Here is a 25,657-nt window from a genome sequence, read left to right on the forward strand (position 1 = left end):
TCTGTGATAAGTGTGACAAATCTTTTAAATGTAAGCTGCTGTTAATAATAACAAGTGGTTGAACTGGGTTACTATGACAATGCACTTGTGGCTTAACGAGACCAGTAGATGCTGAAGATTAAACGAACACTATGACTAAGGCTCTATGATTTGATTTACGAGAGTGCAGCGTGAACAAAGACACTGGTCCTTATTATGCTGTCATGTGTTCACTGACATTTTTGTATTTTTTGTGGCATATTTCTGTATTGCACAATAAAAAAGAAGAGTTTGAAGTTTTGTTGTAGGGTTGTTTCACCTCAGTGGGTCTCCATTATTTAATTAATGCCTCTATTTGCTGACTACTAGGGATGCTGGAATGAAAGATTTTCTATTTTTAATATTAGAGGGATTGGTGCCAAATATCCATAACAGACCGTTCAACTCAGTGACTCAAGCACACAAATACTCTAACTTTTTGTCTTCAAGGCATTCATTGCATTTTGAAGGTAAAACATTTTTTCGAAAGTAAAATGTTCCTGCATTATAATAATCAGTTTGCTGCACATGCCAGGAATTTGTAGTTACAGAATTCTCTAGTAGGATGCCTCATGTAGCATTGTGTATGTTGGTCTTTAGGCTTCTTAAGTACAGCCTGTATGTGTTAAATCATTTCTCATTGAGAGACCTGGATACAGTGGTTGTATGTACTGTACATACTTTGGTCACATTAGTTTTGCAAATATCTGTCTTATCCAATCATGATGGACCCAGATAAGGATATTCCTTAGTACCAGATATTTATACCATCAGAATATGAGGGTACATTTAGATACCTGTTCTGTCTGCATATCAAACTTACATTTTACTTGGGTATGCAATAGGTGAAGGTTATGGTCATTTACATTTCTATGCTCTAAATGTGTATTTAAAGCACATCACTGGCCTTTTGTTGTTGGAGGCGTGAAACAAATGGATTATGAAGCTGGGGTCTCGTACATGGGATTGTTCATTGTTTTCTTTTCTCATCCTTCCCCCTCAGCAGCTGTGGAGAAGATTAGTGCTCCTCCATCTGAGACCCAGAACAACAACCTGTGGATCATCGTGGGGGTGGTGGTGCCGGTGATAGTGGTCGCCATTATAATCATCATTCTGTACTGGAAGCTCTGCAGGACCGACAAGCTGGAGTTTCAGCCAGACACCATGAGCAACGTCCAGCAGAGACAGAAGGTAGGCTTGCTGGATTTACCTTCAGTTACCATGGATTATGTTTTTTTCAATGAGAACAAACAAAATTGCTTATTTTCAAGCATAGCTGATATGAGGAACAACCTTGGAAATTGTATTGTATTTATACAATCAACAGGCGCAGACTGGAGTAAAAGTAGAACCCAGGTAATGTAAATATAACTGTAAATATAACTGTTTTCATGGATTCATTTTTTGTATGTATTTTTTGGTGATGGGATTTTTTACACCAATATATAGAGGTTGGACAAAAATTAGAAAGTTCTGCCTACTGTCAGACATGCCTTTGTGTAAATGACTGATACCCAAATGGATTGTATGTATTGTGTAATATATAAAAAGCTGCATCTCCCTGTTGCAAAGCAGTTTTAGTCACGATGGGCAAAACATCAGACAACTCTGGGCTGGTAGGAGTAGGCTGTGAGGATTTAAAAACTCAGTATGATGCGTCAGCAAAAACTGAAATCTGTATTTATGACTTGAAATATATGGTGTTCATATTTAATATGGACTGTCTGGGCTTGCTGTATAGCCATGTAGAAATACAGCAGGATAATATTTCTCCCTTAGGCAAACCAGCTCTTGTTTGCAGAAACAACTGATAAAATTACAGTTCACCTTAATGCTCTAGCCTTCCCCAGCATAATTTAGAAAGACTTTTTAACAACACTCCTATTTTCTTCATTGATTAACTGATTAAAGGTTTTAAATACAACCTTTTAAATCACCCTGGTCTTTTTTGTGATGCAGTGCAGATTAGTCTAGTTCTTTATTTTTCAGGTTACATCAGTTACACACAGCCAATCAATGTTTATTATGATTTCTCATTTAGAATTTGACAGGTTTCTCTTTAGTGAAACTATATATATATATATATATATAATATATATATATTATATATATATATATATATATATATATATATTATATACATATATTAACAACATGTATTAAAGCATATACACCAAAACCAACCCAATAAAAGGAAGCCATTGAGTCAACGACCAGTCGGTTCAATGACCACCGAGCCCATAATTTTCAAATTAAGACGTTTGCCTTAAACATGGTGTTCTGTTGGAATATGGTGCATTACTTCTGTGCTACCTATAAATTGTACAATTGAAATGTCAGTTAAACAAGAATAAATATGTTTTTAGCGTGGGGCCCAAATGCAATGTCAATGCACAGACTTTTTAGAAAAAAAAAAATATATATATTTGCTGTATTTCAGTAATAACACTGAGTGGTTATAAAAATCCTAAAATGCCAAGGGGATAGTAAAAAAAAAAACAGTATGAACATCCTCTTAAACCCCCTAGTATATTTAGTAACATGTGACCCCAGACAAAAATACACCTTTTATTTCTAACGTACTGTATTTGTACTTTCTGTACACAATGCCATGTTAAACACGGCAATAACCAATACTTTAAAATGTGTTCTATAGCTCTTCTTACTGATCTTCCTGTTCCTGAGTAGTGACGGTCACAACGGGGCCTGAACAAAACTTGCCTGAACACCTGATAGGGAGACCCATTTTGTCATTATTCTATTTACAGCTGCAAGCCCCCAGTGTGAAAGGGTTTGATTTCGCTAAGCTGCACCTCGGGCAGCATAATAAAGATGACATCCTGGTCATCCAGGAGCCAGCTCCACCCCCGATGCCTGTAAAGGAAATGACTCCGTCAGAGAAGGGCGACGTCCCCAGCCCCAGATCCAAGACCTCTTCAAAACCCTGCAGAGGAGACCGGCGACGAGGCAGGTGAGTTAGAGAAACTCCACTCTGACACGGAATGGAAAGGTGGGAAAAACTGTAAAGCAGGTGGCAGCTAAATGCTGTCATTGACATGTATTGCACTGTAAAATGTGTTTGTATGTGGTGTCTCAGTCATAACATTTCTTGTTGCTTATTCTTGTTTAAAATGCACATCCACATAATTTTATTGCCAGATTTAAGAAGCCAAGTAATCTAAGCCAAGTGTAAGTAGCGTGATTCCGAAAAATATAGTGCACCAGAGCAGCCATTTTGAAAGGAGCTTTGAAACAGACTTTAAAGTTATACATGTAAAAAGTTGTCAGGATGATAACAATGAAAAGAAAAATTACAGGTTATTTAAACTGTTGTTGCAACACGTGGGGACATGTAACGCTATGTTTTGTGGAACCCCACTACTTACTCTTTAAATAAGGATTCTGGCTTGATTATTTTCTACTTTTGAAACAGAACTTTCAGATACAAAAGGAAAAAAAAAGTGGCTGAAAACAAAATGTACTCCCTAAAAGGTGTGAATATATAACTGTTAAGCCAAGACAGTAAAGCTTCTGTCATTTGACAGAATTTCCCCGTCTGATGCTGAGTCTACAGTAAGTGAGCCGTCCAGCGGGAGAGAATCAGCTGAAGAGTCCATGAGGGCCTCTGTGACCAAGAGTGAGACCAAACAACAGCGCAAAGTAGCCAAGAATGGTGAGTGACTTTAGATTGAAAACGTGGGCATGGTCTGATACGACTGTACAGCAGACCTTAGTGTATAGACCAGTTTTGTGTGATGTACTGTCAGTACAGATTCTGACCCCTGCCTGTGAGATGAGGTTAAAAGCTCTGCAAACAATCCTGGCTGTTTTGTGCATTGGTTTAGATGCTGATTTGAATTCAGCTTCCATCCTATTACATTAGCTTCACTTAAATGCATATTTAGTTTGCCATGCATAACCAGAATAGCATATACACACACATGTGTCGCACCTGGAGGTCTGGTTTTGATGCTGGCTTAAGTCGTAAATGAACAAAACCACCATCAACACCTCTCTGGATTTTCAAACATCTGGCTGCTTACAACACATTTCCCTATGCACAAAATAATAATAATAATAATGTAACTGTATTCTGGCAAGTATAACGCCCAGCTTTTTTGAGTTCATTAATAAAACTTTACTTCGGAAAGGCTTCATGTGTTGTTATTTGTCATTCAAGAAATAATAAGATTTAATAAAGTAGACACTTGGCATAGGGAGTCAGTCTGGGCTATAATCAGCCAAAAAAGACCCAAAGGGATTTCTTTTTTCTAAAATTTCTGGAAAAATGTGATATCAGAAAAAAATTCAGCATGTTTTGAAAGCATCATACAAACATGAAATTCCATTGAGAATACTTCGTAACCGCTGCGATTTCACTCCTGGCTAACATATAAGTAAATCCAGTATTTATTTTCAGTCGAGCCATGGCATATTTCCTATTTATAATATACTGTTCTAGTAGTTTCTTAACAGTTTGCATTTCAAGTTAATGCCTTTACAAAGCCAATTGTGTACTTGTTCTGCTGTGTAGTGCTCAGGGAATTGAATATGTTTTCAGTTTTCTTGGGATTCCAGTTTATTTGACCCTTTTTTCTCTTTTATTTTGGCTGGCAGGGAAGAATAAAGTTGGTAAGATCATTTCTGGGAAGTAAGACAGTGTTAAACAAAAACATTTAATAAATGGACAGTTCACAGGTGGCAATTGTTTTTCAAAATCTTTTTTTTTTTTTTTTTATTAATATACTGTATTTTTTATCATTAAAATACAGTTTTATATGGTTAACATTTGAACAGCTGCGCTGGTCCACATATAAGATGCATGTTTTTGCTGATGCCTTTTTAATAGGATCAGCTAACATAGTGTATATGTTTGTATACATATTTTATCTGATCCTATTAAAAGGTACCACTTTCTTCATGCAGTTTTGTGTCATGAAACAGTTCCAGTGTTGTGGCTACCTTAAGGTTTCCTGATTATTCTTACAAACAGACTTTAAATGACTCATGAGTTCATCTTTGAGAATAAGGCTCAATAAAGTGTATCATACATACTGAATAAGACAAAAATGGAATCCAGTCTTGTGGTAGGATTTAGGTCAGATCATTGTCATTAAGTCATGGCAGTACTAATGTGGAAATATCCTTACACTTGAAACTAATGTTAAAAATAAAAAGGATGTAGTGAAAATAGAGTTACTATAGGCTGTCAGAGCTGTACAGGCTAGATTTGTTAATACTTATCTAGCTAGTTACTATTTGAACAGATTTGTAATTCATTCACGTTTTTATCGTGCAACGACTGTGAGGACTTCCACAAAGCAGACATACCCTCTAGTGGCAAACTGGGAAATGAACTTAGGCATACATCAGACAGATACACACAACAGATTCAGATACAGATAATGCCATGGCTTAACACCATCAGTTTAAACATGTTGTCCACCTTGCTTCAGCTTCAGTCTCTGAAGGTACAGACTATCTTCTCCATGTTGGTCTGATTTCGTTGCTGGTCAGAGAGATTGCTACCCTTTCTAGCTAGAAACCCACTAACGGGATTACATCAGCAGCATTTTCCAAATATTTCATTTCCAACCTGTACAATATTCTGTTCTGTGTCTTCTATATAATCGTCTATTGTTTTTTCTGCTGGGGTCATTATTTAAGATAGCTAACTAGCCATGCTAACTAACTATTACAGAAAAAAATGCTTCAGAAAAGACTCCACCATGCTGATTGTGGGGATGTGAGGGGAAGCAGATTTGCATTACGCAGTGCATTAAAGCTGTAGGTAAAACATTGTGCTCTGCGTAACACTGATATGCTTCCCCACCTCCCTTCCAAAGAATTAGCCCTGAGCAATAATAGAATCATAATAAGATATGAAACAGGCGAGAAATGAAGTAGTATGGAAATGTAGATGATATAAAATACGGTTTTCTTTTTAACATATACCGTGCCATCCTGGTTTACAGCATGTTGTGGAAAGGACAGCACAGTGGCTTTTGAGGTCTCTTAGGAGAGATTATTATTATAATTGATTGGTTGATTTAAACAATAGTAAATCTAAGAGGAATCGGATGGGGAGAGTATTTTTTAAAACTGTAGTATACATTTAAATAAATTATAAAGGATCCTATATTTCGAACACCATAAAGTCTGTAGAGTCAGTGTTGTGACTTTAGTAAATCTATACTGTATTTGCTAACAGAGCTCTGCAGTCCAACTAATTGCAGTTGTCCTCCCCTTCTCTACCCCAGGACCACCACAAAGCAATGGCACAGAAGAACAGCTGTCGTCTGCTTCTATTTTCGATCATGTGGACAGGATTTCACGGTCTTCAGAAGCCAGCAAACGCCTTCCCAACAAGATCCAGCTGATCGCCATGCAGCCCATGCCAGCACCTCCAATACACAACCCAGTCGTCACGGAAACCTCCAAAATAAATAAAGAGGTGAGCGCTTTTGTCATCAGTTTGTACTTGTGTATGTAAATGGTTCTCGTGATTAAAGCTGTTCTAAACAACGGAAACTGAATTGGTATTTACATCATAAAGATTGTATTTAAGGCACTGCTGTGCCAATGTATGGGTGAATTCTGTCCAGGAACAGGGACTTCATATTATGATGGTCTGGTAACCAACACTTAAACATATTCAGTCAGTAAACATTCATCATGCTTAATGTATTCCCCACATGAGTTGCATAGCACCGGTAAAAAGAAATTTGCTTATAGTACAAAATGGGTTTATTTAGATTTAAAAAATACATAGCTGCATATAAATAACTGGTGAAGATGTATCTGTGATGCTTGTCCATTCGCCCGCCCGTCCATCCATATGGTACAGGTGGCTCCACTTTAATATAAACGCCCTTGGCGGAGGGGAGGGGGTGTATGCTCCAGACATGCTTGTTTATTGCAGTAATTTCTTGCTTTTCTTCAAGATTCAGACAGCACTTAGGCATAAGTCAGAGATTGAACACCATCGCAATAAGATCCGACTGAGAGCCAAGAGAAAAGGGCACTATGACTTTCCAGTCATGGATGACATCGGAGTCACCGACACAAAGGAGAGCAAGCGGATCTACGAAAAAGCACAGCTGCAGATTGACAAGATCCTGAACCCAGACATCCACGTCCCCTCTCTGTTTCTAGAATCCAGGAAGAGGTAATATAAAACTGCACCTATTCATAATACAGTGGAAGGGATTCTGTAGTCTTTGTTTTTATCCTGGACACAGTAGTTGCTTTTATATGTCTGATACAACTTGGTTATAACACCAACCATATCATTTGCTGGACATCCTGAAGAGCAATTTGAAAAATGCACAAAAAGATGAGGTCAGAACTTCAAACTACTGCTCCTGGTATCCAGGGAGAAAACAAAGGTTATTTTTTTGTTTTGTTTCTGTTAGAAATCATCTTTTTCTTCCTTCTGTCTTTTGCCAATTTGCAAACTAAACCAAACAAACTAGGACCCATGTTTTTTTATTTCTTCTTATACTTAGACCCTTAGAAAAGTTAACCTGTATATCCTGGTAAAACCATAGCAAAGCGTAAGTAAAGCAAATTAAAACTGTGACGCGTAGCAAGCATGATAAGTCACAGAGAACTGACCATGGCAAAGCTTGGTAAATTCATACTAGATTTCTGTGAAAAAAAATACTGTTTTAAACATGTATAAGGGACTGTACATACATTCAACTGTCCATACCTAATTATTATTTTCCAATGCTGAATGGACAGCTACAGTTTTTAGTCAGATTGTGGACTGTTGCTGGAGCAGATGACCAGCCAAGAGTTGGGAAGTGGAATATATATTTCCTTTTTACTGGGTACTCAGGAGGTATTGAAAATCCCAGACAAGGCTAACAAACAGTTAACCTTAGAAGTTTGTATCTTGGACCAATTTAGCCACCTCCTCAATCTGCACCTGCATCAGAAAACCACCAGCTCTGAATTACTGAAATCGCCCTCAAGCTTTGCAAACAAACATTTAGCAGCTACAGTCTGTGGTGTTCATATCAACAAGTTAAATAAAAAGACTCATTCATAAAAAGGGCTGCCACTCTTACTTTATGTTTCCTTAGTTCAAGAGGAAAACGTTCTCCAAAACAGAGAAGGAAGAACCAAGTAAACGGCAACCTGCTTGAGGCAGACAAGGACAGACTGCTAACCACAGACAGTGACGGGACCTACAGGAGGCCCCCAGGAGTCAACAACGTGGCTTATGTTGTAAGTTTCTCTATAATTCCAAAGCAAGTATTATAACAGTGAATCACGTCTTGAGGAGGGCAGCATTTTAAACAAAACCTCAGGAAATGAATTCCTTTGAGGATCATCAGAAAGACTGAGCCACTTTATGAAACCGTTCCCCAGAGGGAAGTACGTCGTCACACCCAACTCTCTAATATAGGCATGTATTTGAAGCCAAAATAATTGACATTAAAAAAATATTCATTTAAAAGATAAGGTGGGAAATATAGTAAAGGAGGTTTATAGGGGCGCTGAACCTTCATGCCAAGTGAAGCAACCTGATGGCATGTTTTTTATTTCAATTTATATCAAAATATTAGTATGTAAATCACAATAGTTTGGGTATTTTTTCTTGTTCATCTCTGCACCAATACGTGTTGTAGCACAGGCAGACAAAGCAACAAGCAGTGCAAGATAGGGTTCCAGCAAAGCAGGTAGTCAGTCCAAAGAGCAGTCTGCCATTATTGCTGTGCACTGTATTGGTTGTTGCTGTATCCTTGTATCACAGGCTATAATTGAATGCATCCAAACAGCGGTATTTCTTAATACTGCTGCTGTTCAAATCAAACAATACCTACTGCTGGAAGTGTTTATTTTTATGTTGCTACTGAAAAAACATACATGTAAAAAGCTTGCTTGCACTTGCATATAAGTGTTAATTAAAAGACATTCCTTGTCTTTGCTTGACCCCTGCAGTCAGACCCTGACCAGCCTCTGGAGCAGCACAGCCCCTCCCCTCAGGAGAATGAGGTATTCTCTAACTCCCCCACACACAGCCCCATCCCTCCTCCCCCCTCGTACCTGCCCCCACAGCCCTCCATTGAGGAGGCCCGGCAGCAAATGCATTCCCTCCTGGACGACGCCTTTGCCCTGGTGGCACCAAACAGCCACGGAAGCAATGCTGGGATCACACTGCCCGGGGTCACAGTCGCCCAGCACGACACCAGCCCGCCAGCGAGAACCAGCAGGGGCACCGGCACTGGACAGTGGGACTCACCTAACACACCTTGTCAGGGGCCCAGCCCTTTCTCAGCAGTAAGTGGCACAATCTGGCAATTGTCGTTAGCATAACAGTACTCAGTGGTATCTACTATACAGGAAAATGGACCTGGTTCTTAAAGCTGTTATTCCAAATCATTAGCCAGTGGTAAAAGTTTAGTATAGAGCAACAGAAACAAGAAACAGTTATTTACACATCGCGCGTTAAATGTCTAAGTAGTTTATTTCTGGTTTGGTAGCTTTATTGGGTGGATTGTTTCCTTTTAAAAAATACCTTCTAATGAGGATTTGAAGTAAAGAGCTTAATATTGCATTCATTATAATCACATTACATGTACTTTTCTCATCATCACCACTGCCAGAATCTCAACTGAAAAGCTTCAACTCTGCCTGTCAAGTTAAACTGATCAGACCTGCCTTAATATGTATTCATCAGAAGTCTCTTCTGTTTGGGTTTGTTAAACTGCATATGGCTGAATATAACACAGCTCTGTGCTTGAAAAACATCTACAACATTGGGAGAGATATGAACAGAAAGCCTGTCTTTTAAGTCACCAGAGTTACAATAGAGGATAAAGGTATTAGGTTGAAATGAAATTAAATGTGCACAAAACCTACAGTTACTGCTTTTTATTATCTATTAAACACACTAAACCTTTTACCAATCCCTTGCTTTATGCAACAAGCAACAATTCGTTACACACAATATGTGACTCTGCATACAGTATGTGACTCAGTGCATTTAGAGTAAATGGAATCCATGTCAATTTACACTGACGACCTTTACAAGTAAGACAGATGGGATTTCACCGACACTTGATCAGGTCAAGAAACACTGGCTGTACTTCTCAAGAACTTAGCCATGCGTAAAAAGTTAGTTCTGCAGTAAGAATGAGAAATCTTGTGCTGTTTACATAGGGTAAAACTACGGAGCCCGGGAGGGGACATGAGAGAAAAAATATATATATCTTGTGCACACGTCTCACTATCTTGTGGAGACGAGATAATATCTTGTGCGCAGGGTATATTAAGATAGTAAGAAGTTTTCTATTATGTCCCCTCCCAGCTGCCATTAAAGTAAGCATTTAAATTTGCTCAAATGAATGGCATAAAAATAAAAAGAGGTTTGCAATATTTGGTTAATTTGCTTTTTTGGGGTTTAGGCAGTGGATGCATTTGGTGAGGGCGAATTGTGCACAGCATTATTTTGTATAATTAAACATCACCTGCCAGCTCTCTTTCATAAGCCTATGTGTTTTAAACTTGTGTTTGAGAAACAGACAACAGCGGTTTAGAAACTCCAACATTATACAATTCCATTCAGTCTGACCCTATATAGCCATTTTTGGTAACTTTTTAGTTTCCTCATGATTAAGACCAAATTCTGCTGCTGTTAATTGAAGCAGAGTATCTGTATACTTTTAAACACCCCAAACCTAACAAAATGAAGATGAGTACGTTCGTACGAGACAACAGTGATGAGAGGCTTTGTTTTTATTGTGAAAAAAACTGTCTTCCCCACGTTAACTATATAGAATATAACATGCGATTACAATGAGAGATTAGGCTTGGCTTAGTGTTTATTAGTTGTATATGTTTGCACTCATTTAACACAATGTATTGTCATTATGATTATTCTATCTCAGCGTTATGCAGAGCTGGGAATGTCTCCTCCATCAGGACTATTACAAAGGTGAGATTTTCTGATTTAATATATAAGGTGTCTAATGGCACAACACATTCAAATAAAAGTGCTTGTTGATTTATTTATTCATTTTGGGGAGGAGGCGGGGGCTGGGATGTTCTTCCTTAGTGAGGAGGGTCAGATATATCTTGGTAAGGTAAGGTTCTAGTGACACTGTCAAGTAATCCTTTTTCTTTGTGATAGATAGAGTGCTTTCAATTGAGGGTGATTCTTTCTGTGTTTCCAATATCTGTAACCTTGTTTCCATGGAAACCTGCCCAGGCACTACATTTTGAGACCTCTAAAGACCTGAACACTGCACTCTTCTCTAACTAGTATTCTTAATGCCACGCTTCTCATCACAGATTCAAGCTGTGAATAGGATCTTGCTTCTGCTGGGGAAGTGTCATATGTTTCTTGCAATATGTGTTGCTGTTGTATTGAAGTAATGTATAACATTGTTAACACTGGGTATCTTTTTACTATAATATAATGTGCTGAAGTACACAAGCCAGAATACTGTACAAATCAATGTGAAATATGAATGATATATCAATGAGTGTTTTCTGTTTACATTACCTAAATCTTTTTTTTTTTTTTTTATTATTATTAACTGATGTATCATTTGTATATTTATATAGTAGTTCTTATAGTAATTCTTATATTAACTTCCACTAGCACTGCACTCTCACACATGTGAAAAAATACAGCAATTAGTATATCCACTGGGCTGGTACTTTCCTAAAGGAAAATGTATTCAACAAGGCCCCTCATTAGATATTCATGGTAGATAGCAGGAGAAATGATTGGTGGCTTGTAGTTTATTTTAGTAGCCTGGAATCCTTCCCTTTGTCAACCTGACAGAGTTATAGTCCATAAAAAAGTGGGATTTTCTAACTACCTCCAGCTTCCTGCAACACTTCAGTAGTTTAAAGATGCACTTGTTTTGATTGGGGTGAAAGAGTGCATCGCAGCAACAAAACAGGAAATAATCAGCATTTTAACTGAAACAGTCTATCACATTCAAAACTGTGATGTGCAGTTAGTTTACTACCATTAAAAAATACTTAATTGTCTCTGATACCAGGCAAGGCCTTGGTCCAGGGTATCTACAGTCAAGCGATCCAGGCCAGCAGGAGAGCTTGTATTCCAGCAGAGGGCTCTACGGTGAAGACATTCCTTCGTCCGCACGGCCTCGACCAGTAGGGGGCACTACAGGTACTGTTATTTTTCTTTTGCATTTCTAATGTCAGTCATCCTCTATCGCAGTGGTACTCAATTCTGGCCCTCATGGTCTTCATTCCAATCAGCTCCTACAGTAGTTAATCTCCTCATTGCAGATTAAATGGGCTATTTTCCAAACCTGCAGGAAGTAAAAACCTAGACTGGACTGGATCTAGAGGGGCAGAATTGAGTACCACAGCTCTATACCAAATTGTAGTCCTAAATGTATAGATAGTAGTGCTCTACCCTTGGTTTTTAAAAAAAATAAAATCTGTTTTTCAGTCTCCCCACCCATCCTTGCTGCTACAATGTGCCAGGACTATTTTGTTTAATTGTTTTATTTTTTGTTTTCATATTTATGTGGTTGGTCCCAAGCAAAATTATGTTACATAAATCTATAAAAAAGGTTTTGAAAGGAAAACACTTCTCAACACTGGCTAGTTCCAAAAGGAAGATCAAATCAAATCTTAAACACAGGCAGCGGGCAGCATATTCAATTTGTAATACAGTATGTTATATTATGTGCTGGCAGGGTGGTTACAAAGTGACTTTGCCACACTGTGTTGCTGCTGTAGAAGAAGCATGCCTAACAGCCTTGAAACCCCCTTATGACCTATGGTGTTGATCCCAGTATCATCGATTTGTTTAAATCTGCCCCCAGGTGCACAGCTCCACCACCTGACACAGGTGGGACTGTCCAGTCGGATGAGCTCCCACCCAGGACAGGTTCTGCCAGGGAGGGCAGCTTCAAACCAGCCAGGGGCCTCTGGGTGGGCTCCCTATCGGACAGACGAAGAATTCACAAGAATGGGTCACCACAGGGACCCTGTAAGTAAAGACATTTCTTAGTACAATACCTTAAATGTCAGGTCATTTAATGTTATTCATTTTAATTATGGAGCTATCCATGTCACTGATTTTAAAAAGTACCACATAACAAAACCTTTGATAACTGTGTGCAGTTATTTAATGCTAAAACTTCATGGAATGAAAAAAAAAGCAATCCTTATCAAGTTGTTTGTTTGTTTTTTTTGGTGCATTTTTAAAAGTAGCTATAAAGACAGTGCTGACATAATTAAAATGTAAACCTGGGGTAAACAAGAAACTGCTTGAGTGAATGCTTAGCTGGAACTGTATTTCTTTTTTAATTTCCTTGTTGCAGAGTCACCACCGTTTATAACAAGTATTGTTTTTGACTAACTGTCTTAAGTATTCACCCAAGAACACTTTTACAACCAACATGATCTCTTTCAGGCACAGATGCTTGGGTTCCCTGACTACTCCTCGTCCTCAATGTTCCAGATGCCCAGGACTGCGCTAAGGGAGCCCCTGGCTCCAGCGGCCCCCCTCCAGCACAGTGTTCTAGAACCTGTGGGGGCCGACGAACCCCCACCAGGCCACTCCTCAGCCTCCCTCATCAAAGCAATCCGAGAGGAGCTCATGCGGCTTTCACAGAAACAGTCTGCGGTGCAGAGCTTCCACAGCTGAGCTGCCTCCTGTACACAACCACTCCCTCCTCCCCAACAAGGAAATGCTTCCCATGGAAGTTCCCAGTCGCAGAACCGGACCATATGTGAAGGTATCTTTATAGCAGTACTGGAACCAAAGTACAGTGCAAAACCACGCAATACCCAGATTACAGGTACATGATGCCCACCCACCCCGTTTGCTAAATATGGATTGTTTTGTCGTAATTCTGCAGTAGCTGCTCACCCAACAAGTTCATGAGTTCTGCTCCCAGTTTCTGTAGCTGACTACCACAGTGCTAGCTCACAGTCTTTTGAGTCTCATTTCATAGTGTGGTGGAACTCATCATTGGCAACAGCGGCATAACTTTTCTTGAAGGCATCCCCAGAGTGCAATGATGGGGCTAGCTCTCTAACTACAGCTCATTGCTTTTCAGGCCTAGGCAGATGACCTCCATAATGGACAATGTAGCAAGACCACTGTGTAATGTGTCAACGTGGTGATTGGAATTGTTCGTATTTTTGCAGCTACAAATTGTTTGACGAAGAAAAAAAAGGTTCAATAATGCATATATACATATATGTATTTTTTTCAAATTTTTCTCCCTGCTATACAATAACTTCACTGCTTCATAATGAATTAAAAAGACAAGACGGTTTGTTGTTCAATCCCAATTTTATTGTATTCAGTACAGGTCCTACATAGCTACATTTGAAAGCTACCTGATTTTCCCTGGTGCTAAAAATCAAGCTGTCTCAACACAAAGAACACATTGCCTTTATTCTTAATGTCTGGGTAGCATGGTAATGAAACATCAACACTCACAATTAACCTGAGTGTGATTTCAGACACGAAAAGGTTACAAGGCCTCAGTGTCTTTAACTCACTGTAAATTCTTCTCGAGTAGATCAGTGTCTAATTATACACATCAGACTTAACCTAAACAGGCCTTCAGCTTACATACAATATAGCACAATATGACATGTTCATTATTCAGGTAAAAACAAGAGACTTGACGGCGCTTTGAGTTATGGTTATGATGATGCTGATCAGTTACCATATAAGAGAAAGCATATGCCAACTTTGAAGGTAAACTTTTGTACAGAAACCCTGTTTTAATGTCTTGAGCAATAGTTTCCAACAGTCAACATGTACAAAAATTATTTTTACACTGTAGGTCGCGTGATAGTTTTCTCAGCTGTATTTCACATGCATATCTTAATCATTTCTGTTGCATATAGTCCGTTTCTGTTTTCTGGAAAATGTACATTGGTGTTTCCAATGGGAAACCCAGAGATGTGACAGGGGCTGTAAAGTGACTCCTTTAGGAGGCTGACACAAATGTATTTATTTATTTTTGTCCTTTTTTTTTAATGAAATTGTAACATTGGTGGAAATTTCTTTGGAATCGGTTACACTGAGGGACATAAGATGAAGAGTAGTGTTTGTGTATTTGTTTCACTGGCCATCTGCATAAAGCCTATTGGCTAACTAACAATTACATAATTATATTGGAATGCTGGGCTTTGGTCTGTAACTATACTACTTCTCTGATAAATGGAGTGAGCTCATCCTGTGCAATTGACATCTGGAATTGTTGCACTTCTGTGAAATATGATAGAACGCAAATCACTTTTTATTTAATTTCTACTGACACTGTATAATTGGACATTTTCAAAAAGCCTTGCATTAAAAAATGGCCATCAAGTTTAAATCAGCAAGCATACTGGAGAGACAGTGTAACTGGATACAGACATGCCTCTTGCACCTCGCTAAACAGGGCAGGAAAGGTCAGAAGGTAGGAAACAGTTGAATATAGGGAGTACATTACCAGGAGTAAACAGCTTGGATTCCAGTTGCAGTAGACAAAGCTGTAAAGTGTTCATGCTAATATGGACATGCTGTATACAATTGTGAGGCATTTAGAATAAAGAGGTAACCAGATACTTGCAGTGCATTTTGTTCAAATAAGTAGCTAAGGGCTAGGTAAGTAAGATTTGGCATGTGTATTTAAATGTTAAACACCTGTTTGTGAAAATAGAAATATTTTGTATGCACTGGATAAACAAACTAATTGAAAGTTGCTTGCATGGGATAATTCGTACTTTAAAGATAGGATTGTTACATTCAATGTGAGCCCTTAGCCCAACATGTGCCTTATAATATTACCACATCTCTGTAATACTAAAGATGATTTGCAACCAAATAATACTTTAAATGCATTGGAATCACTTTGCAACCAAACTAACAATTGCAGTGGTTGAGTTGAGATTCTATGGAAATTTCCACCTCAGCAGTTAGTTAATGATGCAAAAGCTTGACCTGAGCAAGTAGAATTATATTTAACTCTAAATCGTGGTCGTGTCATCATAACATGTAGGCACTGTCACCAATAACTGTGTACACATGTGACCAGTGGAATCACCACCTGACTGAGATTATGGACCTTTGTTTCCCATGTGTGGGATGTTTGTAAATATGACTGTAAGTTTCTCGTTTTGTGAGGGAAAAAGAAAATGTTGGCAGGTCCAACAGAGGTTTGTTTTATGAAGTGCATGTTTTATTAATATTGGGTTTTAATTATTCATAATATGTATGTTGTGCATGTCAAAAATAAATATGTAAAAAAAAAAAAAAAACTGAGCTCAGCTCAGTTTAAAATTAAGAAATAATAATTAAAAAAAAGAAAAAAAAAAGAAAAAACACATCAATAAAAATCAATAAAATACATAGAGTAAACCCCAATGTTACAATGCACAAGACGATTTTTAAAAATGTTATCCGTAGTTCTGCATTGTAGCTGCCAGGAACCTGTCATGGTCACATGTAAATGAAATGCAGTATTATAATGCAATGAATAATCACGGACAGCCAGAACCCACTGAGGTGATATGGAAACATTTACTGAATGATTATTACTGTTTTACTAGGCTTAAACATGCTAGCAGAAGCTCACTCCAGCTAAATTCTTTACTGTTCCTCGTCATACTAGGAGAAGACAGATGACCCAATTTCTATATTAGCAGAAAAGATCATAACTGTTCTGTGTAAGAAGTACAGTACATACCGTGACCAGGTAACTTATGTTTTACACAAGTTCCTTTTTATGAAGGCAACCAAAAGTGACTTCTAGTAATAAGTTGAGAATGTTGTATTCCATCTTGGGGGGTAGAGTGGTATTGTTTGTGGAAAAGATACATCATTGTTAAATGTTTGTAGCGGTTGTGGGTTGCAAAGTACTTTGCTGCTGGGCTTTGTTGAGTTTGTTCAACCATATTCACAGCCCTTGCATTCCATATCTATTAAACACCTGACACAAGGAGTTCATTTTTAGGATAAGCATATAGAAGGACCAAAAATACAACTTATGTTGTAATAAAGGATACAATAAATTCTGATTTTAGTTTTTATTTCCCAGAAACTCTAAATAACTAAATGATTGCACTCCATTAATGTTTGTGCTAGTGGGGCACATTAAGATAGATTAACATTGCATTTGCTGTCACTGCACATGACTCTCATTGTCAGCTTTGATAAAAAAAGAGGAATTAACCCACGAAAGATGCACCTGTAATAATGTATTTAAATGGTTTTCCTTCTTGCCATTTACCATTTCAATGGTAACTTCTTAGCGCCATTATGAAAAATTATTACTGTTTTTTTCTTTTTTTTTTCTTTGGGGGGGTTTTCATAAACAGAATGGGTTTTTCTTGTATACAGTAATAAAATATGGTAACAGCCAAACACATGGCAAATGAATGCTGTGTAGCACAATGATTCATTGAATTACCAGTATGGTGGAGTACAATATACACATTGACACTGCATTAATTTATTATATCATGGTCAATATTTGAATATTATAGAATACAGTTACAAATATGGGTGTAACACAACCAGGGTAATACAAAGGAAAAGTACACAAAAATCAATATAAATGCTCAGCTCTGAAGGTTATGGATAATGTCCTCTGCCTCTGCTTAACATTATATATATATATATATATATATATATATATATATATATATATATATATATATATATATATATATATAGATATTTTTTTTTTTTTTTTTTTTTTTTTTTTTACATGGCTACTGTTGGACCTGCAAAGGCAAGCAGTTGAGATCCAGTGAAAAATCCAGGAATTATATTTACCATTTACCAGTTTATAATCTACTTCAGGAGCCAAGTCACAATTCGAATGCTTTCAAATACCTTCTATTGTGTTTATGTACAGTATGCAGCAACACATTCATTCTAAATCCAAATCTGAATTACAGTAGTAAATCAAAAATACACAACCAGTTTCTGACTGTTGTGTGTATGGGTTGCCTAACATTAAAAGTCTAGTAAAACAATATCTTATTTCCAAAAAAACACTGTATATAGCTTCCTTTCATATGGTATTTGCCTGACATCACTTTTAATATTTTGTACATCACTGTTGCATTTCGAATGACACGGAAAATATACATATACAGTACTACAGTAAACATATGAATATGTGTCTTCTAGTTTTGGAAAAAAAAAAGGTTTTCATGATAAAATTGTGTCTTCTACTTGGAATAGCTAAAGCACACAGTGCCTGGAAGGGCTGTGCTAGTCAACAAGCAAAAAAAATAAAAAAAGAGGTTACAATTCTAAACTGTGGAAGTCAATGGAAATCATGGCAGGAATTACAGTGTATACAGCACTTAAAACAATAACACTAGCGAGTTCAGGCAGTACCATCAGATAACACCTTAATTTTCATTTAGGTTAGGTTTAGGGTTAGGGTCGGGTTTAGTTTTAGATTTGGGTTATGGTTAGGATTAGGGATAGGGTTAGGTTGGTTTAGGGTTACGATTAGGGTAGAGTTAGAGTTAGGTAGGGTTAGGGTTAGGTTGGTTTAGGGTTACGATTAATGTAGGATTAGGGTTAGGGTTGGTTAGGATTACAATTAGGGTGGGGTTAGAGTTCGGTAGGATTAGGATTAGGGTTGACACTGGTAATCACTTCCAGTATAACTGTAATATTTTTGTACCATTGTGTGGCCATTTCTGATACTGTAGTCTGCTTTTGACTCTGGTGTAGCTTCTTCAGGGTGAAATACTGGTGTTATCTCAATGGTATTTTTATTTAAGGCAAATAACTCTCTGGCCTAATGATGTATTGTTTGCTGATCTAGGTACTACTAGACAAACAGGTAAATAATCCGCTAACCTCAGTTTCAAGTTGGAATGTTTTGTTTGTTGACTAGCTGCCACCACAGCCCTACAGGTTACACAGAAAAGAGGCATTGCTTATATACCACTAACTCAGATAGAAATTGGCTGCTGCCTTGCTCTTGACAGGCTCTGTTCTTTGGAACTAATTTTGCTTTTATTAGCAAAGTAATTCCTGGTGCTTTAACATTTTATATAGTCTTTTTACAAAGTGAAAGCTATTCTTGTATTCTGCTGTACACTGACACTTTGTCACAAAGAGGACATCTTAAAAGACTGTAACCTCCATATTTTATCAGTATATGCTTCCATGTGTGGTCTCTACAGTGTCTACTCCTCATACAGTATCTCCATTCTTGTAAAATAAAACATGCTGCTAGCTGCATTTCTCAACATGTGTTTGTGTGTCTGTGTTGCTTGGTTGCAGGGGGTTTACCCTTGTTTTCTACATTTGAAATGCATTTTTAATTTTTTTTTTTTATTTAAAGGAAATCAATCCAATTTCCCCGGGCAGAAACTCCTGCATGCCCTAAGCATTGAACTCTCAATCTTCCTGCAATAATGTGTAGACTCAACACCAGTAGGCAACCTGCAGGGAGAGAAAAAATGAAGACTAGGCACAGATATTCCCACAACAGCTTCTTTTACCACAATTCCTCTGCTAATAACCCCAAAGAGTCTCATTCATTCATTGCTCTGAGCAACCACTCCCCCCTGTGATAGGCTGACTGGTCAGGCAGGAATAACACATGCCAATATAAGAAATTAAACCATTTTTAGGAAGTTTTATTTTTTAGTAAAACCATTAATTAAATAAAACAAACAAACACAGGCTTTACAATTTACAAACAAACAAGAACTACCCTGCCCAGTTTAGGACTTCTATAAAAGCACATTACACAACACACACACCAAGCTTTACTCATATGTACTGTACTATGCAGGTGGACTGTAATTAACTAAAGAGCATAACTCATTGACCAACTGGCAAACCAGTAAGGTCCCGAGTTTCCTCCACTCTGAGCACATTCTCACACGGCTGGAATGGAGGGATCGGTGAGACCATTTTCATGGCAGGGATTGGGATTTTAACCCTACTAAGCATAAAGTTATTTACGTAGTTGAAGCTAGCATTCGTATTGTGCATGGGAGGACATCCCCCCAGCCTATGCCATCTAGCATGTGACAGGATACTACCCACATCGCTACAATCCCATTCCAAGGAGAGTATCACACACCAAGGTTCTAACTGGAAAGAAATACAAGGGGGATGTTAATACAAACCACCATGGAGGTGAAGGATTCCCTACAGTGTTGCTTCAAAAACTGTATTAGAAAATAAAAGTATAACTAAAGGAATGAAAGCGTCACTGAAGCTAAAAAAGGTTGGATTGCAATACCTTTGGGAATATAATACAGTTACCAGGTGACTTTTTTATGCTGGTGTCTGAGGACACTTGAAGGTTAATAGCGAAAGCTACAGTTAAAGCTTAAAAGAATTCAGACATATAGTTGAGCTTATAGGAAAGTCATAGTCAGTAAAACTGTTTAAATTCTGGTTTCCGGCCCTAGTCCTCAGGCTTGCACGTACTTTTTCTGTTTGTCGACTCCCATTTTACTGAGGTTGTTGACACAGAGCAGGATGAGAGTGAGGAACCAGAGGCCCCGCCCATTGCTGCATCTATCCAGCCATAGTCAGTCACTCCCATCTTGCAGCACGTTGCAGCCATACTGCAGGCTGCCGTGACGTCTGATTGTGGGGGCAAAGGAGAAGTACATTACTGCTATATTGTATTCACTGTTTAACATTAATGCAAAGATTGCATCAAGGTCTTCACACTACAATGAAATATACACAGCTTTTGTGAACGGAAACTGCTGATTGAAGCATTCCAAAGAAGAACCATCATGCATTGGTGTAATATTCAGTATATTGGTACTGCCCCTTTAGGAGTGTGTCCTTGTGCCCTTTATTTAAAAGTTAGACCTAATTAAATGATACTTTATAAGGGACGTCATAATTGGTATGGCTCGTTTAACCAAAAATGTTGGACAAGTGCATCATATGAATCATGTTTACACTTCTGCAGGTGCAGTGGAGGCAGGCATACTGTATAGACAAAAAGGAGCTTTCTTAGAACCAGATACATGGTTGAAATGAACGTAGCTAAAATTGCACTCATGCAGTTTTTCATCTCAGCAATTCAAACAGTGTTTTTAAATTAGTAACTAATAATGACCTTGACATGTTTTTAGGGTTCTAAGTAAAAAAAAAAAAAAAAAACCTCATCCTTTATTTTATCACTTACCTGAACAATCACCTCAGGAAATGTTACTGCCATGGTTTGTGGAGTTGGACATTGTGCTTTCAGATCCTGCAACAAGGCAAGTACTGTGTATTATAATTGAACAAGATTAGAGGAAATATAAAAGGACACCCAGTAGTTACTGGAGAAAGCATAACAGCATGCCTGTAGTACTAAACGGTAATGCTATTCAAATAGGAGCAAATGTGCCATTTTACTTGCTTTCCAATAGAAGACCACACTAAAGAGACACACACACATTAGGGCATTGCTATACCCTTGCAGTGTCCAACAAGGGTTACCAAAGCTGTATTAGTGAGACCACAATGAGGAGGTGATTTCTTTCATCTACAAAACCCATATATACTGTATTAACTGAGTTAACTCCTAGTGAGAAGCAGATGTGCCGAGATAATCACCTTTCAACTGAACTTCACTAGTTCACACCAACCTATAAGTTGACCCTTTGAAATGAAATAAATGCCCATAGAAGCTGCAGACAATGACCTTATATAGTAGAATAAATATTGTATGTGGTTATGCTGGTTACAAATCCATCACAGCTAGACAAATACTTGTTTTCATCACACTTTTATTACCAGTAACTATGTTGCCAGCTATGAATAAGAAGTATTGTTAAAAAGTGTTTGTAATAAAAGTATACACTTATAAACTATTATTAGCCAGTCCTTAAGGAATGAACAATAACTACAGCAATGAAGCACTAGATACACAATAAGGTCTTGTACCCATGTTTTCTTTTTAAAGTATATGTATATTTTTATTACCATGGCTTTTTTTTTTGTTTTTTTTTAAACTAGAGGTTCCATTTTACAACGCTACTGTATAACTGGAGTTATTTAAACAAAAAATCTAAAACTGTTTTATAAATATCAAGATTAATTAGACTTATAATAAACACAAATAATAACCATGTACTTCAGTACTGGCTTTTTACTCAAATGTGTAAGCCATTAGAAAGGCCCTACCTGTAACATGGCTGATCACAGTGAAAGACACCAGTGTGAATGCAACAGCCATTGTAATGTTCCTCATGGTGTTCTATTGATGGTATTGAAGTTTGAAAACCCTGACAAAGCAAGAGCAGCAGCAGCAGATCTTCAGTCCCTCTTAGACAGTACCAGTGGCCAGGTAACTCCACCCACTACTCGTAACCATACAACTCTATTACACAGGAACAAACAGACACAAGGGCATAATTAAGCTAGTGTCATATTGCATACTGTGTCTTATCTGATCTTATATAAAAGTGGCTGTTCATAACTTCATGTTTGAGTTGTTTCGAAACTTTGCTTAAAAAAAAAAAAAAAAAGAAAAACAAACGCAGCGATGCAATGTGATGTCGTTTAAATTGTTCTGGAAGTAATTCGTGGCCATTCTTCAGTGACTACTACCCCCTTGGATGTGGAAATGTGCAGCTGGGATGGCATAGGAGCCATTGATATGCCATCAATATCACAAAATGTCCTTATTTCCAAATCTTCAGCGTGTACTCTGTATTTTGAGGCGTGTGACACAGTGGAAAACAGTTGCCACCGGGGTTGTAATTTATCCCACGAATAGTTTGTTTTTTCTTTCTTTTAATCTGCTATGGGAGAACACTATTAAAGATGGTTCAAGAACAAAAGTCATAATTTCATCTAGTTAACTTCCAAGGCTAAGGATGATCACTGTTTAATCACTTCGGCCAATATTTACAATTTGAATTTGTTCGCACATTTTGAATTTAGACAATTTAATTGCTATCTGAAACGAAACAGGTTGAAAAAAACATGAAGCCTTGTTATATTTATTCCAGAATGATTGCACTTGGATAAACCATGGGAGGCAATATCTGTTTTTAAAGGCTCGGAAACTTCGATGCATGAATAATCTCTTTAAAAAGTACTTATATTACAGCTAATATTGCAATTAATTGTATCCATGAAACATAATTATATTAGGCAGCTAGCTAGCTCCCAAAATGACTTTAGGGCAAACTGCACCACCCTAAACATGCTACAAAATAATATCTTGAATGTTACTGGATGTTAACAGCAAGAAAAACGGCAATGTTTCTGTAAGACAACCAAATCCATCTAAATAAGATTTTAAAAAGTCATTACTATTCAATAAGGCCAACCAATGAAGGCCGCAGTTTCCTCAATACTAACCACACAGCTGAATAGAGGGAGCTGGGGACCAATTTTCATGCAGGAGTAGGGATTAAAACAACAATCAATAATAATGCAAAGACACCGTACTTAAAGTTTTGTGAATAGAGCCATAGTCTTAGGCCTCTCAATGACTTTCACCTTCTCATTTTGTAACATTAATCCATGTATAATAAATACCAATATGAGTTAAAGACCGTGGTAAATGCTTTGCAAACAGGGCTCTGCAGTTCTAATCTAGTTTTTCATTACTTAGTTGAAATAATTATATGTTGATTGTAATAGCATGCTTTTGAAGTGGGCATGCATGGCTTGTTTGCCATTTTCCCTTGTTTAGGACACAAACTTTTCCAATCAGCCAGCCAGCAACAGCAGGTTGCTTGAACGCGAGTGTGTTGCATCCAGGTATCACTAGATTGAAGTTAAACGGTCTTATTTATCATTCAGCCACAAACCAACCAGGACAATATACCTTAAAGACATCGCCATCTTGGTGAATGTCAATCCACACTGTAACAGCGCTGCTTCACTGAGAGGATCCACAGGTTTCCTGCACCAAGTTCCTCATTTAAAATCCCAAGACCAGGAAGATCAAGGTAAGATATCATTGCACTGTACTGTACAATACTAAAACGTCCTTTTTAAAAGAGGTGGTACAAATAATGATTTAGGAACAATTACAAGTAACCAAGTCAAGTGGACAAACATTTGGGCGAGTGCCTTCTTCAGTATCAGACGTTTGTGAGATGGTTTAAAATTGACACACAAAAGTTTACAAAATGAGGTCTGTGATCATTCTAAATAATGAACAGTATTAAAAACCGGAATGCAGTGCTCCATGACTTCCATGCAGGTTTGTTTTGTGGATGAACTTTCTTTTTGGGATAGGAACACATAGAGGATAAACACGGAATGGTCCTTCAAGCCAGCATCAATTCAACTGAAGTCACCACAGTATTATTATTATTATTATTATTATTATTATTACATAACAGTTTATCTGTGACATTTTCATTTTTATGTACATTCTATACATAATATCCACTTAGATAAAAGGACAGCAATTATGCATTTTAAATTCAATAACAATGTAATTACAAGTAAACTACTGCATGTGTTTTCATCTACATAATTTCATTCATATTGAATGAATATGTAACCAATACATTAAATATATACTCAACCTTTCATGAAAACACTTTCCCTGTTTATGAATAACTCATGTTAAGTTTAATAAGCAGTAACTTTTAAATCCTTTACATTCATGAATTTGTAATTACAATACTTAAAGTAATTGTAGCTAACAAAATAATTCCATAAACTGTACCCATTTTACACATCCATTAGCTACATAAGTTTGAAATGTGCAGTTTTTAAAGAAGAGTATCTGATACTACACTGGGCTAAAGAGTTTGCTTGTCTTCTAGGAAGCATGCTACTGCTTTGCTTCCTTGGTCATTTCACCCCAAGCAGTGTCTTCTTGGGTCAAAGCATGTTACAGTCAATCAATAGATGTACCAGCTGAATGGTTATTTATAAGAAAAAAAAGTCAATGAATGCATGGGATCTATTTCCCTCTCCAGGTAAAATGACCCAATCTAAAAGCATGGCTTGCAAACAGATTTCTTTAACCTAGTGTAGTGTCACATATCAGGTTTTAAAATTAAAATACATGTTTGCTGTAATGTGTTTTTTTCAAAACTGCACATCTGAGAGCTATATAACAAACACATGGCAAAGAACATGTTTTATTTTTTTTTAAGCTACAAGGAAGAAAAAACCCTCAATAAGTGAGCAACATAACCCAGAACCACTAAGATGATTGCAAACACAATTCAGACATTACATCTCAAGCTATTTACCCTTTAAAGTCCACAATGTGCATTTTATGGCTAACTACACAGGTGCATTGCCAGCAGGTAAATGCACATTACTGTAGCTGTTCCTTTATGCCCATAATTAATAAAGGCTTTCCTCGTGTATGAATTTTACCTTCACTCAAAGGATCAGCACAGTATAGACTCTCCTAATTTTCCACAGGGTACACCATGGCACAAGGGTCGTTGTTTCGTAGATGTGTCTGACACAAATCTTTCTCCAGGTTTAAGCTGCATACTGCTGCATTGCCGAGTTAGGGGAAAATGGATACATGGTGGTTTACAGTATGTTTTATTAGCATCAGTGTGCACTCTTCATTATGAAATCAATAAGCAGCACTCAACTGTACAGTGGGAGGGATTATGGAATATAATTCTGCAATCTACTGTAAAAGCACCAGCAAGCATTGTTAACTGAAGATATTCCCGAGTCAAAGCTATACTT

At 37.5% G+C, this 25,657-nt stretch overlaps 1 protein-coding gene across 4 annotated transcripts in view; it reads left to right on the top strand.

Annotated features, from left to right (window-relative positions):
* Positions 1-15,478, top strand: part of LOC121320006 (UPF0606 protein KIAA1549-like) — a 61,483-nt gene extending 46,005 nt beyond the window's left edge. The window contains exons 10-20 of one of the 4 annotated variants that reach the window (XM_041258072.1): positions 1,022-1,209; positions 2,787-2,989; positions 3,564-3,691; positions 6,279-6,472; positions 6,963-7,186; positions 8,109-8,253; positions 8,971-9,309; positions 10,920-10,966; positions 12,045-12,175; positions 12,843-13,009; positions 13,436-15,478. In XM_041258072.1, the coding sequence (XP_041114006.1) occupies positions 1,022-1,209; positions 2,787-2,989; positions 3,564-3,691; positions 6,279-6,472; positions 6,963-7,186; positions 8,109-8,253; positions 8,971-9,309; positions 10,920-10,966; positions 12,045-12,175; positions 12,843-13,009; positions 13,436-13,669 (2,000 nt within the window). In that variant the 3' untranslated portion in view covers positions 13,670-15,478. The remainder of the gene's footprint in view (positions 1-1,021; positions 1,210-2,786; positions 2,990-3,563; positions 3,692-6,278; positions 6,473-6,962; positions 7,187-8,108; positions 8,254-8,970; positions 9,310-10,919; positions 10,967-12,044; positions 12,176-12,842; positions 13,010-13,435) is intronic. The other 3 variants (XM_041258075.1, XM_041258073.1, XM_041258076.1) reach the window with 3 other exon arrangements.
* Positions 15,479-25,657: the final 10,179 nt, after the last annotated feature.

The sequence above is a fragment of the Polyodon spathula genome, chromosome 8 (assembly GCF_017654505.1).
Source record: "Polyodon spathula isolate WHYD16114869_AA chromosome 8, ASM1765450v1, whole genome shotgun sequence".
NCBI lineage: Eukaryota > Metazoa > Chordata > Actinopteri > Acipenseriformes > Polyodontidae > Polyodon > Polyodon spathula.